The sequence below is a fragment of the Mesoplodon densirostris genome, chromosome 7, assembly GCF_025265405.1.
Source record: "Mesoplodon densirostris isolate mMesDen1 chromosome 7, mMesDen1 primary haplotype, whole genome shotgun sequence".
In the NCBI taxonomy this organism is placed as follows: Eukaryota; Metazoa; Chordata; class Mammalia; order Artiodactyla; family Ziphiidae; genus Mesoplodon; species Mesoplodon densirostris.
The window spans coordinates 116,760,537-116,777,495 of NC_082667.1; the positions used below are offsets into that span (position 1 = coordinate 116,760,537).

The window sequence follows — 16,959 nt, forward strand, 5'->3', positions numbered from 1 at the left end:
TCTGCCCGCCCAGCTCCCGGGGGACCCGGGCACGGGGGTGTGGAGAGAGAAGGACGAGGGAAGGAGGAGGGCACGCGGAGGCACGCGCCGTACCGAGGCGCGCCGGCAGGAGAGCGGCACCGTGGCTGGGACAGCGCGCAAAGGCTGTAGAGGGGCTCACGGCTCCCGGCCCGCGGGTCTCAGACCCAGGGGCTGGGCCCCGAGCCCCCGGCCCCGGTCCCAGTCGGGTCGCGCCATGCTGCGCTACCTGCTTAAAACGCTGCTGCAGATGAACTTGTTCGCGGACTCCTTGGGCGGGGACATCTCCAACTCCAGCGACCTGCTCTTTGGCTTCAACTCCTCGGTGGCGACGCTCAACCAAAGCCAGCTGACCCCCGGCGATCCTTATCTCAACGGTGAGACCCTGCCCCACGGGGACTTCGGATCCAGGGATGGGGTAAGGTGGGAGGGCGGCATGGACGGGGAGTCCAAAGCGCTCCTGCCCCAAGGTCCGGGACCCAGCTACGCCCTCCCGCGCCTCCCAGCGCCTCCCGGGTGGTGGGGACCAATGGATAGTTTGGGGCTTAAAGCACCTGAGTGGGGATATCGGCGGGAGGTCGAGGGCTTGAGAGGAGTTGGCAGCTGAGTCCATCACTCTCCTCTCCTCCCCAACCGATGCCCACGGCCACCCCAGGTGAGAAGAACCGGAGTAAGAGAGGCCGGGACCCACAGCACGGAGGGTAGAGGAAGGGGCGCGGTCGCTGGAGGGCCTGGGCCAAGCCGGGCCACTCGGTGACCCACCCAGGTAACAGGTTTACGTTCGGGACCCTAAGTTTTCCAAGAACTCACTTAGGACGAGGGTGATGACGCCAAAATATTAGATGTGTTTGCTACAGAAGGCGACAGAGGAGGCGACCATTTCAGGGAAACTTAGAAGTTTGCCCCTCAGAGGTAGAACTCACCGCCGGCCCACCCCGGCAGAGCTGCGGCGGGCGGGCAGCGCTGGCGGGGTCATTACCGCTAATTAAGGTGATTAATAAATGATTGAGACAGCGCGCTTTCCCCTAGCGCTGCGGGGAGGCGGCGAGAGTAGATCTGCCGGAGCCTGGGGAGAGGGCCAATTGCGCCCCCTGCCGGCCGCATCGGGAACTCCCGCAGCCCTGAACGACTTTGCTGTTGATCCCCCTCTGGGCACAGCCTTCATCCCTCCGCCTCTACCCGCTCGAATCTACCAGCACCGTGCTGGGGACTCCAAGGTGGCAAGAAATGGGACCCAGGCAATGGATGTGTGTTTGTGAGTGGGGTACTCCAGGTGCTGGAGGAGGAGCGCCAGAGCCCCATTAGCATGGCCATTAGCTATTCATTAGCTGCTGTCGAATCATCTCCTGAGACCGGGAATGACAGGGAAGAAATTCCAGGGAAAGGACGCCTGCAGCTGTGTCTACAGGAATTAGGGGGAAAGAGCCGATGAGAAGGGGGTGGTTTATATGGAGGGAGCAAGGAGGAAGAAGATGGGGAATGAGATGGGATTCTCCAACCTCCTGACCCTCTTAGATTCCCAGGAGATTAAGCACAGAGCCCTTCTCACGGACACCCCAGACGTGCCTCTGCTTCCCCAGCGCTCTTACAGTGTTTTCACCACACATTGTCTCATTCACACTCGAAAATTTAAGGAGGTGTGTTGATGGTCACATTTTATGACTGAGAAAACAAACTCAGAGCGGATGAATGGTATCCCAATGGTCACGAAAGCAACGTAAAGCTTGGCAATAACAAACCAACTTCCATTACACCCAAAGGCCATGTGAAGGGGGTAAAGGGAATTTGGGGGCCTGGAAGAATATGATTCAGGTAGAGACTGTAGAGGTCAAGATAAGGTAAGGTGGGCCAGGGAGGAAGAGCCCTTAACTAATGGTAGAATAGCCATATTCATGGAGTCTTCTTCCAAGTGCTTTACATACACTCTGGTCTTGTGACAACCCTATCACTACTGCCACATTACAGATGCCTGTAATGAAACTTCGACCCAGACAAGTTCAATAATTCGCCCTAGTTCTGACAGCTAGGAAGTGTCAGCGTCTGAGATTCCAGCCCCGGTCGGTTCCACAACACCCCTTGAGCTCTTATCCACTCTAGGGTCGCTCACGTGGGGTCTGGTCTGCCTAAACGGGGACTGGAATGGGATGGAGGAGAAGAAACGAGTGAGAAGCAGAGATTTCCATCTGAAAGGGAGGAAATCGAGAAAAATTCCTTCCTTCCCTAAGTGGGAGGGAAACCGATCTTCTTGTCCCTAACCAGTTAGATACCCTCTCCCCAGGATAGCAGCAGCACGGGGCAACCCGTGTGCAGCTTTGTCTCCACTAGAACTTCTTAAGAGCCGGGGCTGAGAAATGAAACCCAATCCCGTACAGAGGCTGGAAGGAAGAGGTCCCCGCGGATTTTGGAACTGGGGGTGGGGTGGGGTGTTGGGGGCGGGGGAGGGGAGGCAGAGAACAGAAGCACGGGGCTGTCCCTGGTTATTTAAGGACACCAGGTTACGCGAGGCGGCAGCGACGCCTACTGGCCGCCATAGGTTACAAATCCACTTTTGACGAATCTGGGGGTGGGGGTCTGAGCTCAACCCGCTCGAGGATCCTGGATCCCAAACTGCAGAAGAAGAAGCGAGCAGAAGTCTGTAGGCCAAGTGAGGGGCAGGAGCAGACATGCGGGTGAACGGATCTGAGTGACTAAGGAAAGTGAGGAATTCCTCTCTCAATGATTCTTAGCCTTTCTTAACTATATCAACCTGTAGAATAATCTGTTGAAAACTATGCCCTCTTAGAAAAGGAGCGTTACTCACTATTCCACCATCATTTGCGTTCAATTCCTGTGACTTCGCAGGACCCAGAAACGTGATTATCTGTGGGGTGTCAGTAAGAAGGGCACTGTGCCCATTCACGGGCTCCAGGATAAGGAGTCCCAGCCCTCAGTTCATCATTCACTTCTTCCCTTTCCTAAGGGGGGCCCCAGGCTGGGCCACAGTCTCCATATCGCTGGTCCGGGACCGCGCGGAGGCGAAGAACAAATTGTCGGCGCTGGTGCACCGCTTATGGTTGTTCACAGGTCTGTGAACCAGCGCGGGTGGGGGACTGAAAACCAGTCGGCTAGAGGCGCGGTCTACTTGCCAAGCCGTGGACCAGTCACTCTGCACTTCAGCTTGGTAGGAGAGGAGGCTGGCGTCGTTAGCCGGCCTAGAAAGCTGGCCTAGGAGCAGGTGTCCAGATTCCTCTACTAATCTGCCTGTCCGCAGGCATCTCCTTTCCAGCCTAAGAACGTGCGGGGCACCTGTCCCGAAGGAGATACTCGACCCTACACACAGAGAGGGTGGGCAGGAGGGGATCTTTCTTCTCTCTGGAGATTCGATCTTTCTCCCGGTTTCCGGGTCTGAATGCTCTGCGCCCCCACCCCCCTCAGGGTCAAAGGTCGGGCCGGAGGACGCGATGCCGCGCATCGTGGAGCAGCCGCCAGATCTGCTGGTCTCCCGAGGCGAGCCGGCCACGCTGCCCTGCCGCGCGGAGGGCCGGCCGCGGCCCAACATCGAGTGGTACAAGAATGGGGCGCGCGTGGCTACCGCGCGCGAAGACCCGCGCGCACACCGCCTGCTTCTGCCCAGCGGCGCCCTCTTCTTCCCGCGCATCGTGCACGGGCGCCGCGCGCGTCCGGACGAGGGTGTCTACACTTGCGTGGCGCGCAACTACCTGGGAGCGGCGGCTAGTAGAAACGCCTCTCTAGAAGTGGCAGGTAGGAGTCTCCTGGTTGCTTCCAGAGCCTCGGGAGGGTACCGGGTAATCCCATCTAGAGCCAGGCCCAATCTCAACCCATTCAGCAGCTTCCCTTTGGGACTAAGACCTTCGGTCTCCAAAGCCCTCGCTTTGGCCGGAGGAGGAAGTGGGCCTGGTGTTGTCGCAACCGGGGAAGAGTTCCGGTCTGCGGTCTGCGGTGATCCACCTCTCCCCAAAACACTTTCCTGTGTCCTCACCCAGTTATGTCACCCCACACCCTATTTATTCCCCTGGTCATTCATTCTCTCTTTCTCTCTCTCGCTCTCGCTCTCCCTCTCTCCCTCTCTCTCCCTCTCTCCAGTCCTCCGCGATGATTTCCGGCAGTCTCCTGGGAACGTGGTGGCGGCCGTGGGGGAGCCCGCGGTAATGGAATGCGTGCCCCCCCGCGGCCACCCAGAGCCTTCTGTGTCCTGGAAGAAGGATGGTGCTAGACTCAAGGAGGAGGAGGGAAGGATCACGGTGAGGGGCGGGGCCACGGCTGGGGATCCGACCGGGAGCCAGGGACATCCTGAGGGGCGAAACCGTAGGCTAGGGGTCTGGGACATGTGTCAGAGGAGGAAGGCCTGAATCTAAAGGTCTTGGAGGGGCGGGGGGAAATGATCTGGAGGCGATAAGACAAGAGATTTGAAATTGGGGCATTAGCTAACCAGAGGCTGAGAGTCAGCTACTGAGTGGGGAATACATCAGCAGAGGTAGGACGGAATCAGTGTAAGAAGGTGGGGGTTATGATGCCCCAGGGACTGGTGGGAGGTGGTCTGGGCTGTGGGAGAGATGATACGCTTGAGCCCCACCTTGGGCAAATCACTCAAGGATTCCTTATCTGATAAGTGGGTCAAATTCACTGGTTTTCTTCATTGGCTTGCTGTGAGGACCAGATAAACAAATATGCTTTGATGGCTATAAAGGATCAAAGTTTCCATTTTTACTCTGCAGCTCCGTGGAGGGAAGCTGATGATGTCACATACACTCAAGAGTGATGCAGGGCTGTATGTGTGCGTGGCCTCCAACCTGGCAGGAGAACGGGAGAGTGGGGCAGCCAAACTTGTGGTCCTGGGTAGGCACGTGGGGGGTTGGAGTTATGGGAGTGTGTAGCCTGGGGAGTGAGTAACTGAGCAGACCCCCTGACTTCTCACTCCCTCCCTCTGCACAGAGCGTCCCTCATTCCTGCGTAGACCAGTGAATCAGGTGGTCCTGGCTGATGCCCCCGTGGACTTCCCATGTGAGGCGCAGGGGGATCCCCCGCCTCGTCTACGCTGGCGCAAGGAGGATGGGGAACTGCCCACAGGCAGGTGAGAAGCCCCCTCCTACTGCCTGTAAGGAGACCCAATCAGCTCAAGAACATACCCAGCCCTAGAAAATTGGGGGGGGGGGGAAGGAAGGCAGATGCCTCTCACTTGATGGCACAGAGAAGTCTGTTCCCCAGAGCCTGTGGCCCCTGCACTAACCAGTCCCCACCTCCGTTCATGGGTCCATGGGTACCACCTTCTGTCCCTGTTGAGGTCTACCTTGTCCTTATGTGCCCTGATCCTGGTGCCTGTCCTGGGTGGGTGAGAAAGTGTCTGTAGCTGTGGCCAATCCAGCCCGGGGGTGGTGGGTGGAGCAGGTATGAGATCCGGAGCGACCACAGCCTTTGGATCGGGCGTGTGAGTGCTGAAGATGAGGGGACTTACACCTGTGTGGCGGAGAACAGCGTGGGCCGTGCCGAAGCATCCGGCTCCCTCAGTGTTCACGGTGAGGGCCCCACCTGGGACTGCCTGCAGCAGGGATGAGACGAGGAAGACGGGAGGATGGGTGGAGGTGGAGAATGAGGAGAAAGGACAGAGCAGGAGATATGAGTGCGTCCCCTGAGACTTCTGGAAGGAGAGGAAGGATGGGAAGGCAGGCTTGAGCAAGAGACGGACATCTGCTCCTGCTTAAGCCAAGCTCAGGCTTCTCTCTCCTGTTCCCTCTGTCTCCCTTCTTAGTACCCCTGACTCCCTGTTCCTTTATCTCCCCTCCCCTTCCCAGTCCCACCCCAGCTGGTGACCCAGCCCCAGGACCAGATGGCGGCTCCTGGAGAGAGCATAGCTTTCCAGTGCGAGACCAAAGGAAACCCCCCACCTGCCATCTTCTGGCAAAAGGAGGGAAGTCAAGTAGGTGGCCAGCTCCACAGGCCTTCCCACCAGCTTCTCCTCTGGGTCTCAGCCTTCCTTCTTCTACATTCTGCAAACTTCTCTCTGGGGTTCTGTCTTAGCTTTCCTTCCAGAAACCTGTGCAAGTTATTTGGGAGGATTAAATAAGATAATGAATATAAAAGGTCTGGAACATATGATAATATGTTTTGGTGGTAGGGAACAGCCCTGTATGGTAATTTCTTGGAGAATCTTTCTGTTTTGGGCAAGGCTGTCCTGAGGATGTAGCAGACCCAATTAGATCCTTCCTCCTCCCCACGCCTGGGGCCTGGGCTTTAACATTCTGCTCTGGAAAGCCAGTACTGTACCAAAGCTGCTCAGGGTAGAACATTACACGCTTTTCTAATTACAAAGGACTTCCACCAGGGGGAGCTCACAGACACCCCTCAACCTTAGCAAACAAATCTCAGCATATAGAATTGGAATGAATATTAACTAAAGTTACAACACAAGTAACTCCCTCCAAGGGAAGGGTGGGAATTTTGCTACTGGGAAACAGGGTCAGTATAATAAAATAAGTCTTATTAACCCCATCCCACTGGGAAACCAGGCCACCCACTACCTCGTTGCAAATCCACAGCCACAATTTTCCATCTTCTCTAGCACTGGGGACTGCTGCATTTTAATTAGATTCTTAAATGAATAAAAATGCTGATGGTAGTAGAGGGTGGGAATAAGTATCAGTCAGGGGCTCAGCATGGTGCCATTAAAGCCTGCTTCCCTACCTTCTGTGTATCTAATGTAAAATGTTAAAGCCAGAAAGAAGGGAAAGTACTTAACATTTATCATCCAATGTATTGAAAGAGTTTCAGGTAATCACTCGATTTAATCCTCATAACTATCCTCTAAGAGTCAAATTTGGGGAAATTGGGGCTCAGGAAGGTTAAATAGCTTGCTCAGTTTCCTGACTGGTACAGCTGGGATGTGCACCCCCAAATCATCTTAAAAAAAACTCCCTTATTCTTGTGAATAGGGTTAAGTAGTTTGCCTAAGGTCACAGAACTGGCTTGGGACAGAGTATGACCTAGAACCTTAGGAATTCTCTGGATTCTGGGGTTGGTGAGAAGGGGAACTCTCCCTGCCAGCTGCCAGGTGGTTTGGTTGCTTGCTCTGTCCCCAGGCCCTGCTATTCCCCAGTCAGTCACTTCAGCCCACGGGGCGCTTCTCAGTCTCTCCCAGAGGCCAGCTCAACATCACTGAAGTGCAGAGCGGGGATGCTGGCTACTACGTGTGCCAGGCTGTCAGTGTGGCTGGCAGCATCCTGGCCAAGGCTCTGTTGGAGGTGAAAGGAGGTACGTGCCCATGGAGACAGGGCTGGATTCATGGCCTGGAAGGAAATCATGGCTTAAAGAGATCTGTTTTTCTTGGATTCTATGTAATATGTCTGCAAGGGGAGAGGCATGTTCCTGAGACATGTCCTTGAAGTTTGGAAATCAGGTACAGAAGCCACTAAGAGATGGCTGATCCCACGCAGAGACAACAGATGGTTATGGAAGCCCCCTGCAATATCCAGGGGAGGGGAAGTGAAGGAGCAGAGATGAGGACAAGGGGCTGGTTGCCTGAACCCAGGACCCTCGCCTGAGGTGCCTAAGTTCTTCCTCTCTCAGCCTCCCTGGATGGGTTGCCTCCCATCATCCTCCAGGGACCAGCCAATCAGACGCTGGCACTTGGCTCCTCTGTGTGGCTGCCATGCAGAGTGACTGGGAACCCTCAACCCAGTGTCCAGTGGAAGAAGGATGGGCAGTGGCTGCAAGGGGATGACGTCCAACTCAACCTAATGGCCAACGGTACACTGCACATCGCCAGTGTGCAGGTGAGTCTCACTCCTGGGGCCCAAGTAACTGAGAATGGCCACGTGGTCCACATGCCCAACTCTAGTACCTGCTGCAACTTGAACTCCACCTCTGCCCCTCTGCTCTCAGACCACCTAGAGTGGAGAGCGTCCTCCCCATCCTTCTGTATACCCGCCTCCACTCCTTCGCCCTACCTTGCTCCACTCCCAGTTTGCCAGTCCTCCACTCTCTCCTGCAGGAGATGAACATGGGATTCTATAGCTGTGTGGCCAAGAGTTCCACAGGGGAGGCCACCTGGAGTGGCTGGCTTAGGCGGCGGGGTGAGTTTTTCCTTTGTTCCCTTGTTTTGCCAGCACCCTTCTCCAAACCTGCTTCAAAGGTGGCCAGTACCTCCCCAAACCCCAGGACTGATTTTATCTTCCCAATGCCATGGCCATGGTGGTGGGGAGAAGGAGGACGGAGGTGGTGCCCTTGGGAGGCACACGTGAGCAGGGCTTAGTTCACTATGTCTCCCCGCCACCATCACCACTGTCACAGCGCTACAGCTCCTCTGGGAAGGAGGAAGGTTATGCTGGGGCCATCTTTCCCCCATCCTTCTACTCAACGATTATCTCCTCACTGCAGAAGACTGGGGAGTATCACCAGCCCCCCCTACAGAACACAGTACCCCTCCGGGGCCTCCCTCGCAACCAGTGGTCACTGACATTACCAAGAACAGCATTACCCTGACCTGGAAGCCTAACCCACAAGCTGGGGCCACAGTCACCTCTTATGTGATAGAGGCCTTCAGGTAAGGAGAAGATTTTGAATGCAAACATGGAAAGTTACAAGGAGGGGCCCCTGTGACCTTAAAGGCTTTGCTGCTGTGGCGAGAGGTTTGCCAGGGTGAGGAGGTAGTAGGGGGTGACAGAGAATGGATGAACGAAATAGACAGGTTGGGCTCGGAGAGCTGTGTCACCTCATTCTTGTTGTAGCCAAGCCTCTGGCAACATGTGGCGGACGGTGGCGGATGGCGTGCAGCTGGAGACACACACCGTCAGCGGCCTGCAGCCCAATACCATCTACCTGTTCCTGGTGCGAGCCGTGGGAACCTGGGGCCTCAGTGAGCCCAGCCCCGTCTCCAAGCCCGTCCGCACCCAGGGTGGGTAAGGTCAGGGTCTCTGGGTCACGGGTGTAACGTGCAACATGGCAGAGCACCCCCTCCCCGCAAACCATGGCCCCTGCCTGGTTCCAGGTCTGTCCTGGCGGCCCAGCCTGGAATAGGAGGTCATGCTTCCCTTTCACTGAGGGAACAAGAGAAGAGGAGAGAGAGAAAGAGAGGAAGATTGATTCAGTCATCTTGGTAGCTCCTCACTTCTGAGGCTTTACCCACCGATAACGCAGATTATAAGTAGAAGGAAACTTGGGGGGTCATCTTCATGTGAGAGATGAGGAACAGGGCCTTTAAAGGGCGCATATGTAGTCATGCAGAAAGAATACTCATGTTAGCTGGACACCCTGGCCCACCTCCGGAAGCTCTTCCCCTGACCAGCCTGTTCCTGACCCTGGGATGTGCTCCGAAGTACTAAGTAGTGGTCTGTGGGGCAGGGCAGAGGTGGAACACACGCTCTCAGTCCTGACTCCCTGTCCCGGTGGCCCCTGCTGAGTGGGCTCTTTGGTCAATAGACAGCAACCCATCCGGGCCAGTGGAGGAGGACCCGTGGAGAGGCCAGCGGGGACTGGCTGAAGTGGCTGTGCGTCTGCAGGAGCCCGTAGTCCTTGGACCCCGGACCCTGCAGGTGTCCTGGACTGTGAGTATGGCCTAGGGATGAGGTTAAGGGCAGAGATGATGATGGGGGACAAAGGGGCCTCCAAGAATGGGTATGGGAGAGTGCGAGGTGAGTGGCTGGGGATGATGGGTGAGTGGAGGAGGGGCTGGGACTGGAGGACTTGTGTGGCTCCAGCTCTCCCCCTGGTGTGCTTTGTCCTGTCTCCCACAGGTAGATGGCCCAGTCCAGCTGGTACAAGGTTTCCAGGTGTCTTGGAGGGTAGCAGGTCCTGATGGGGGAAGCTGGTCAGTGCTGGACCTACAGTCCCCAAGCCAGCAAAGTACTGTGCTAAGAGGACTCCCCCCAGGGACTCAAATTCAGATCAAGGTGCAAGCTCAAGGCCAGGAGGGGCTGGGGGCTGAAAGCCCCTTGGTGACCAGGAGCATTCCTGAGGAGGGTAAGGGGGTGGGGCCCAGAGCTGATGGGTGGACAAGAGGAAAGGAGGAGTGGGGGAGGATGAAGGTTCGCCTGGGGAGAGCAAGGAGCCGGTGGGAAGGGGGGATGCATCTCACTTCCCTAAGGTGTTAGAACTGGGAGGATGAGGAAGGTTGGGGCAGGAGGGGCAGCTTGCAATGACTGTCTGTGTCCTTCTCACCATGCTCCACCCTGGCCCAGCCCCCAGTGGTCCCCCCCAGGGAGTGGCAGTGGCCTTGGGGGGTGAAGGCAACAGCAGTATCACTGTGTCTTGGGAACCTCCGCTCCCCTCCCAGCAAAATGGGGTCATCAAGGAATACCAGGTGCAGGGGTTGAGAAGGTGGGCGGGCTGGGGAGTGGAGGGAGAGGGCGGATGGAGGGGTTAGGATTCGGGAGGAGGGAACCTAGGACTGGCTTTGGGACTGGAGACGAGGCCGGGGGAAGAGGAGAGAGGTTTCAGAGTGCCCGCTCTGAGTTGAATTACGCCCGGCTAAGCCCCTTCTACCATTCAGAGCTTCAGGTTTCCCCGTGAGGCCAGAAGCCACTTCTGAATCTCTAAAGCCGGGTCTCGGCCTCCCTAGATCTGGTGCCTGGGCAATGAGAGCCGCTTCCACCTCAATCGGTCCGCGGCAGGCTGGGCGCGCTCGGCGGTGCTCCGGGGACTGCTGCCCGGTCTCCTCTACCGGACCCAGGTCGCGGCGGCCACCAGCGCGGGCGTGGGCGTGGCCAGTGCCCCGGTGTCGGTGCAGCTGCGTGAGTCCGGAGGGGGTGGGAGGGCGGGGCTGGGAGTTAAGGGGGGTCCTGGGGTAGCGGTGCCTCTACTCCCCTCACCTCTCTGACCCCCACAGCGTCTCCGCCGGAACTGGAGCCTGGGCTCGAGGCGGGCCCGGGGCTGGCGGAGCGGCTGGCGAGGGTGCTGCGGGAGCCCGCCTTCCTCGCGGGCAGCGGCGCCGCGTGCGGGGCGCTGCTCCTCGGGCTCTGCGCCGCCCTCTACCGGCGCCGGAGGCAGCGCAAGGAGCTCAGTCACTACACGGGTGAGAGCCCGGCCCTGGGGCAGCGCGGGCGGGGGGCACAAGGGCGTCGAGAAGATGGAAAAGAGGACCTTGGAGTGGGCGGAGCCTGGAGATCCCGCCCCCCCAGGGAGGGAGGCGGGGAGGATGGAAAGAGAGGAGGAGGGGCTCAACAGCTTTCGGAGCGGCGTCGGGCGAGGGGTCGCACGGGAACTCAGCCCCTTGGACAGGGGCCGGGTGCCCAAGGTGGAACCGGGAGCTGTCGGGACCTGGGCTGCGGGTTGGGGTGACGGGGCCCAGAGGGGGCGGGGCGGGACCTGAGTTTGCTGAGAGGAGTGAGATTTGTCCTAAAATGCCTCGGGAAGGAGCAGGCTTTGCGGTCAGCCTCAGTAGAGAAGGGGCAAGTCTCGGGGGCGGGGGGCGGAAACTCACTTCCTGGGTCGGGGGCTGGCAGAGGGAGTGTGGCCAGGATCCCAGGCGATAAATTGTCAGGCGGGGTCTGGATGGAAAGGGGGCACCCGCTGAAAGGGGGAGACTTGAGTTCTGCTTCTCCCTGGCAAGGGACGTGTCCGGAGAGATGTGAGGTCTCTTAGTTCAGAGGTTCTCAATCTTCGCTACACGCAGGAATCACTTGGGGAGCTTTAGAAAAATACTGATGCCTGAGTCGCACCCCTAGGAATTCCGATGACATTGGTCCAGGGTACAACCCGATGGTGGAATTAGGACCAGGCCCAAGGAGTGGACCAGAATGTGGCTATTTCTGACTTTTCTCCCCATTTCCCCTCTTCTTTCTCTCACGGGTTCCTTTTCGGAAGCCTCCTTTGCTTACACACCTGCAGGTAACACATCTCTGCCCCCGGGGTGGCGGGGGGCGGGGTTCGGACCCCAGGTAGCTGCGCTTCTCACACTCTCCCCCTTCGTCTTCCCCAGTGTCCTTCCCACACTCAGAGGGCCTGTCGGCAGCCAGTTCCAGGTAATTCTCTTAGCTCATCTCCCCAAGATGAGACCACCCCCTTCGTCCCAGGCCCAGCTGCCTGCCCGCGCTGACCTCCGCCCTCCTCTCACCGCCACACTCACCGTTACTGTCCTCCAGCTCCCATTACCCTTGCCTCCCTTACTTCGCTGGCCTCTTCAGGCTCTCTGTCCCCAGCGTTCACCTGCTGTCCCTCAGGCCACCAATGGGCCTCGGCCCTGCTCCTTACCCGTGGCTGGCAGACTCGTGGCCGCACTCATCTCGCAGCCCCTCGGCCCAGGAACCCAGGGGAAGCTGCTGCCCCAGCAATCCTGACCCAGACGACAGATATTACAATGGTGAGTTCTGCTTCCCTCAGGGGTACACCAGGAGGCCCTGCCCCCTCTCTCCTCCCGACCGGCTGGGGCAAACTGAAGGGGGCCAAGGGGTCCCAGTCTTGCTGAGGCTGCGTGATCCTTGGGAGGCTGTGAGTTGGGGGAGCCTCTCTCGTGCCTTACCTTTACCCCGGATTGGGATAGGGAAGAAGTGGGATCCCCTTGGGCCCTCCATTCTCCTGTTGTCCTCTATTTTTCTGTCTCTGCCCCGTCTCCTCCCCGGGCCTCCCTCTTTCTCCCCCTCAGAAGCAGGGATCTCCCTTTACCTGGCTCAGACGGCCCGGGGAGCTGTCGCCTCTGCTGAGGGTCCTGTCTACAGCACCATTGACCTGGCCGGCGAGGAGCTGCAGACCTTCCACGGGGGGTTCCCTCCACATCCCTCAGGGGAGCCAGGCGACTGGAGCCAGTATGCTCCTCCAGAATGGAGCCAGGGGGACAGTGGTAGGACTCCAGTTCCCAACACCCCCATTTTAGCCCTGAGCAGCATCTTCCCCAAAGAGTATCCTCCACCCTCCCTTCTGGGACCTAGCGCAGCACTCCTTTCTGACGCGTCTCACCTCTGCCCCTTTACTGCCTGTATCTTGCTGTGGCCCCATCCTGCTCTCCTCAGGAGCCAGGGGAGGCAAAGTAAAGCTTCTGGGAAAACCTGTACAGATGCCCTCTCTCAACTGGCCAGAAGCGCTGCCACCCCCGCCCCCTTCCTGTGAACTGAGCTGCCTAGAGGGGCCTGAGGAGGAGCTGGAGGGCGGGTAAGGATGCGCCTTGTCTGCAGATGCCCTGTACACATGGGACCAGCCCAGGGCCTCCTGTCGGCGGAGGGCAAAGATGCTGGGAGAAGAAGGGAAGGGGGCAGCGGAAGGCCAAAGGGAGGGTATGAAGCTACTCAGTCACCCCGCCCTCCTGCCTCTTTGCCCCCAGCTCAGAGCCGGAAGAGTGGGGCCCACCAGTGCCCGAGAGGAACCACGTGGCAGAGCCCAGCACCAGCGGGGGGTGCTTGGTCCCTCCGTCCCGAGGGGAAACCCCCTCTCCCACACCTTCCTATGGACAGCAGTCCACAGCCACTCTTACCCCCTCACCTCCTGACCCTCCCCAGCCCCCCACTGACATTCCCCATCTCCACCAGATGCCCAGGTAGGGAGGTGTATAGTACCTTGCATGTTACAGGCCCTCCGTACATATCTATTCAGTGGGTGAATGGGTAGATGACCAGATGGATGGATGAATCTGGGGCCCAGAGGTCTCATGGCTGTATCAGGGTGGAAGTGTGATTTGGGGAGAAATGTGGAGGCTGGCCAGGTCTCTCACTCCCAACACTCATTGCTCTGCAAGCTTCCCGGGGCATTTCAAAGTTGGCTTTCCTCGTATTCCACCAGCATGGGAGCCTTGTGGAGGACGAGCTGTGTCTTATTCATCTGAGTGTTAGGTTGATTGTTTAGCACGGTGCCTGGCACCCAATAGGCACTTAGTGTCTGTTGAGCGAACAGATGAAGCCTCATGTCATTGCAGGAGGGCTCCCCTTGGGCCAAGTTCCCCTCTCAGTGCATCCCAGCCCATGCTGAGTGGCCATGAAGGGAGGCCTGCTGGCCTGGGTGCTGACCCCACGGCCCCCCATCACAGCCCCACCCCTGCTGCTAGTACAGCCAGCAGTGCCCCAGGTGAGTCTGTAGACCCCTCAACTGGCCTCCACCTCCCCATCCCCCGGAAGCTTGTTTCCCCTTCACCCTCAAGCCCCTTTCTTCTTCTTTTTTTTAAATAACTTTATTTATTTATTTTTTTATGGCTGCACTGGGTCTTTGTTGCTACGCGTGGGCTGTCTATAGTTGCGGCGAGTGGGGGCTACTCTTCGTCGCGGTGTGCGGGGTTTTTGTTGCAGTGGCTTCTCTTGTGGAGCACAGGCTCTAGGCGCACGGACTTCAGTAGTTGTGGCGCACGGGCTCAGTTGCTCCGTGGCATGTGGGATCTTCGCGGACCAGGGCTCGAACCCATGTCCCCTGCATTGGCAGGCGGATTCTCAACCACTGCGCCACCAGGGAAGTCCCTAAGCCCCTTTCTTGATCCACTCTCTTACCCGCTCCTCCCCCCATCTCCCAATGCCACAGGGAGAACCCGGCAGGCGCCTGGGGAGATGACTCCTCCACTTCACGGGCCCCGTGCCCGAATCCGGAAGAAATCCAAGGCTCTTCCCTACCGGCGGGAGCACAGTCCTGGGGGTGAGGGGGCCATGAGCCTGGGAGGTGGTGGCAGAAGGGGAAGCAGGCAGATAAGCAAGGGTGAGCTCTGCGGGCTGGAGGAGGGAGCGAGTGGACCCAAACCTTGGACTGTCCGTTCAGCGCCCTCTGACGCCGGGGAGTGGGAGTGGGAGAAAGACCCATATCGGGAGAAGCAGGAGAGCGCTGAAAACAGGTCTCTCCGCAGACTTGCCGCCCCCTCCCTTGCCGCCGCCGGAGGAAGATGCAAGCTGGGCCTTGGGGCTGAGGGTGGCAGGCAGCATGTCCTCCTTGGAACGGGAGCGGGAACACGGTGGGGAGAGGAGAGTGGCGCAGGCCGGGCCCCTGGGGGCCTGGCGGGGCCCGCACCTGGATGGTAAGGAGGGCCCCTGCTACAAAAGAGGGTGGGCGCTGGGACTGGAGCCTAACAGGGTGGTAACAGACCGTTCCGCTGATGCACTCATTTTCAACCCAGCTCACCCCTGACCTCCAGCTGGGAGGAGGTCAACATTTGATCAACATCAAAGACACTTGTCTCTCCAGCTCTCTTTGGGCAAAATCCCCTGAAGTTCCCACGTTGTATCCTTTCCCAGGACTGAAGCCCAGAGGAGAAAAGAGAGGGCGCCGGGCGCTCTGTCCTTTCTTTCCCGAGGCCCTCTGTGCGTGGGAGTTCCCCACGGGTTTCTGAGCACGTGTTATGTAAAGGCCCTGGGCCGTGCGCTTTGCTTCTCCTCAGCCCCCAGGATGGTCTGCCCTCAACTCCGCTCCCAGAGCTGGGATGGCGGTTAGGGGGGCACGGGGGCAAGCAGCGATGTTCTCCCCCTGCCTGGACCCAAATGCCCCTCTGTCTCGTGCTGCAGAAGAGGCCTGGCTCCCCTACAGCCGACCAAGCTTCCTGTCCCGGGGCCAGGGCACCAGCACCTGTTCCACAGCCGGCAGCAACTCTTCGAGAGGCTCCGGCAGCTCTCGGGGCTCCCGGGGCCCTGGCCGGAGCCGGAGCCAGAGCCGGAGCTAGAGCCAAAGGCCAGGACAGAAGTGTGGAGAGGTAGGGGCTGGGGGTGGCAAAAACTGAGAGTGGAGGGCTCGGGAGCGTGGGCCACGGGATGATTAAAGCTAGGAAGGCAGCGAGGTCTTCTGGGGGAAGTGTCCAAAGGAAGGGACCCCGTGAGTAAGGAGGAAGGGAGGACTCCTGGAGCACGGGTGACAAAGGATGAAGGCAGATGACGTAACAGAGGGGCCAGGCTCTATAGGAGAGCTGGATCAGGAGAGAGGCTGACCAGAAATGACGTGCATCCCTACTGGGTCCTGTTTGTCCGACCAGCGCCTTGCAAACCAGTCTCTCTCTCTCTCTGTCTCTAGGAAGCAAGATGACCTTTGATGAAATACCAGAAATTCCATGGGGAAGGGCGTGTCCCTGGGCCAGGAGCCTGAGCAAGAGCCCCTCCCCCTGGTGAATGAGGGCTGAGCTGAGAGGAGCAGGGAGAAGTCTCTTCCCTCTCAGCAATGATGCATGGGGCTCCCTGAGAAATTGGCCTAGAAGCCAGGAGCCAGCTCTTCCCTTGCTATCTGGGACCCATTCATAAAAAAGACAATAAAAAGAGTCTGATCAGAGCCCTGGGCCCTGTTTGTCTGGTTTTGTGCAGGATGTGGGGAGGAAGGGGGCTGCGAGCGTGTGTATATCATTTAAGCTTCTTCGGCTGAAAGCACTAGGGGAGGGCAGGGCTAAGAGATGCCACCTGTTTTGCCTCCAGAAGGAGCTGAAGCCACTGTCTTCCCAGTTACAACCAGAAGGACTTTCCGAATAACCAACAGCGAGAATCTTGTCCCGCCTTCCAAGAGCGGAGCCAGGCCCTCCCTGGTGCCCTTCTCCCCTATCAGGAAATATACCCCTTACAATAACAGTAATTTTTAAAAACTCAAAAGAAAGGAGGAGCTGATGGGGGAAATCCTAGCCAAGAAGGAAAAACAGGCTTTTTCAGACAACCACCCACACCCCCTCACAAAGGGTGTGTGTAGATGGGCACCTCTTAGCCAGATTAGGCCCAGATGTAGTTGGTTAGACTGGCAGAGAATTTCTTTTTAATTTTGGCCACGAACGCCATAGTCCCCATCACTCCCGAACCCACAGCCCACGCCACTCACTGGGCACTGAGGTCTGTTTCCTTCTCACTTGCCCAGTGACTGCTCCGGGCTCTCAGGGAATGGCCGCTGACCCCCCAATCCCAGGCTCTGACCTCTCCTGCCACTTTGACCTAAGTGTGTACAAATCCTTTTTTTCTCATTTGGTCTGGCAAATGAGGTTGGCATGTTTTCAAAAGGAATTTTACCAGGAAGCTAAAAGAAAAAATAAAATCCAAAAAAGGAAAAGCAAATAAAGAGGAACGGATGTGTATCCAGAGCACTGACTCG

At 58.0% G+C, this 16,959-nt stretch overlaps 1 protein-coding gene across 3 annotated transcripts; it reads left to right on the plus strand.

Moving 5' to 3' along the window:
• The first annotated feature begins 235 nt into the window (after nucleotides 1-235).
• Nucleotides 236-16,134, plus strand: ROBO3 (roundabout guidance receptor 3). 3 transcript variants are annotated; one of them, XM_060103236.1, is made up of 28 exons: nucleotides 236-395; nucleotides 3,433-3,759; nucleotides 4,102-4,259; nucleotides 4,734-4,854; nucleotides 4,951-5,089; nucleotides 5,404-5,531; nucleotides 5,808-5,932; nucleotides 7,092-7,263; nucleotides 7,579-7,784; nucleotides 8,003-8,084; nucleotides 8,389-8,554; nucleotides 8,739-8,905; nucleotides 9,430-9,554; nucleotides 9,744-9,969; nucleotides 10,188-10,309; nucleotides 10,568-10,739; nucleotides 10,835-11,020; nucleotides 11,812-11,835; nucleotides 11,927-11,969; nucleotides 12,168-12,307; nucleotides 12,590-12,784; nucleotides 12,954-13,092; nucleotides 13,262-13,474; nucleotides 13,850-13,998; nucleotides 14,443-14,553; nucleotides 14,759-14,926; nucleotides 15,411-15,595; nucleotides 15,910-16,134. In XM_060103236.1, the coding sequence occupies exons 1-27, from the start codon at nucleotides 236-238 to the stop codon at nucleotides 15,563-15,565; spliced, it is 4,119 nt and encodes a 1,372-aa protein (XP_059959219.1). In that variant the 3' UTR covers nucleotides 15,566-15,595; nucleotides 15,910-16,134. The 3 variants fall into 3 exon arrangements, with proteins under 3 accessions (XP_059959219.1, XP_059959220.1, XP_059959221.1); XM_060103237.1 differs by lacking the exons at nucleotides 236-395; nucleotides 3,433-3,759; nucleotides 4,102-4,259; ... (13 more) ...; nucleotides 10,835-11,020; nucleotides 11,812-11,835 and adding an exon at nucleotides 11,177-11,242; XM_060103238.1 differs by lacking the exons at nucleotides 236-395; nucleotides 3,433-3,759; nucleotides 4,102-4,259; ... (13 more) ...; nucleotides 10,835-11,020; nucleotides 12,590-12,784 and having other exon boundaries at nucleotides 11,458-11,835.
• Nucleotides 16,135-16,959: the final 825 nt, after the last annotated feature.

Excerpts from the sequence above, each read along its gene's own strand:
- ROBO3 (XM_060103236.1), top strand. The coding sequence starts at position 236 with ATGCTGCGCTACCTGCTTAAAACGCTGCTGCAGATGAACTTGTTCGCG. Across the intron at positions 10,740-10,834 it reads CCCGGTGTCGGTGCAGCTGC|CGTCTCCGCCGGAACTGGAG; the intron begins GTGAGTCCGGAG and ends TGACCCCCACAG. Across the intron at positions 14,927-15,410 it reads GCGGGGCCCGCACCTGGATG|AAGAGGCCTGGCTCCCCTAC; the intron begins GTAAGGAGGGCC and ends CTCGTGCTGCAG.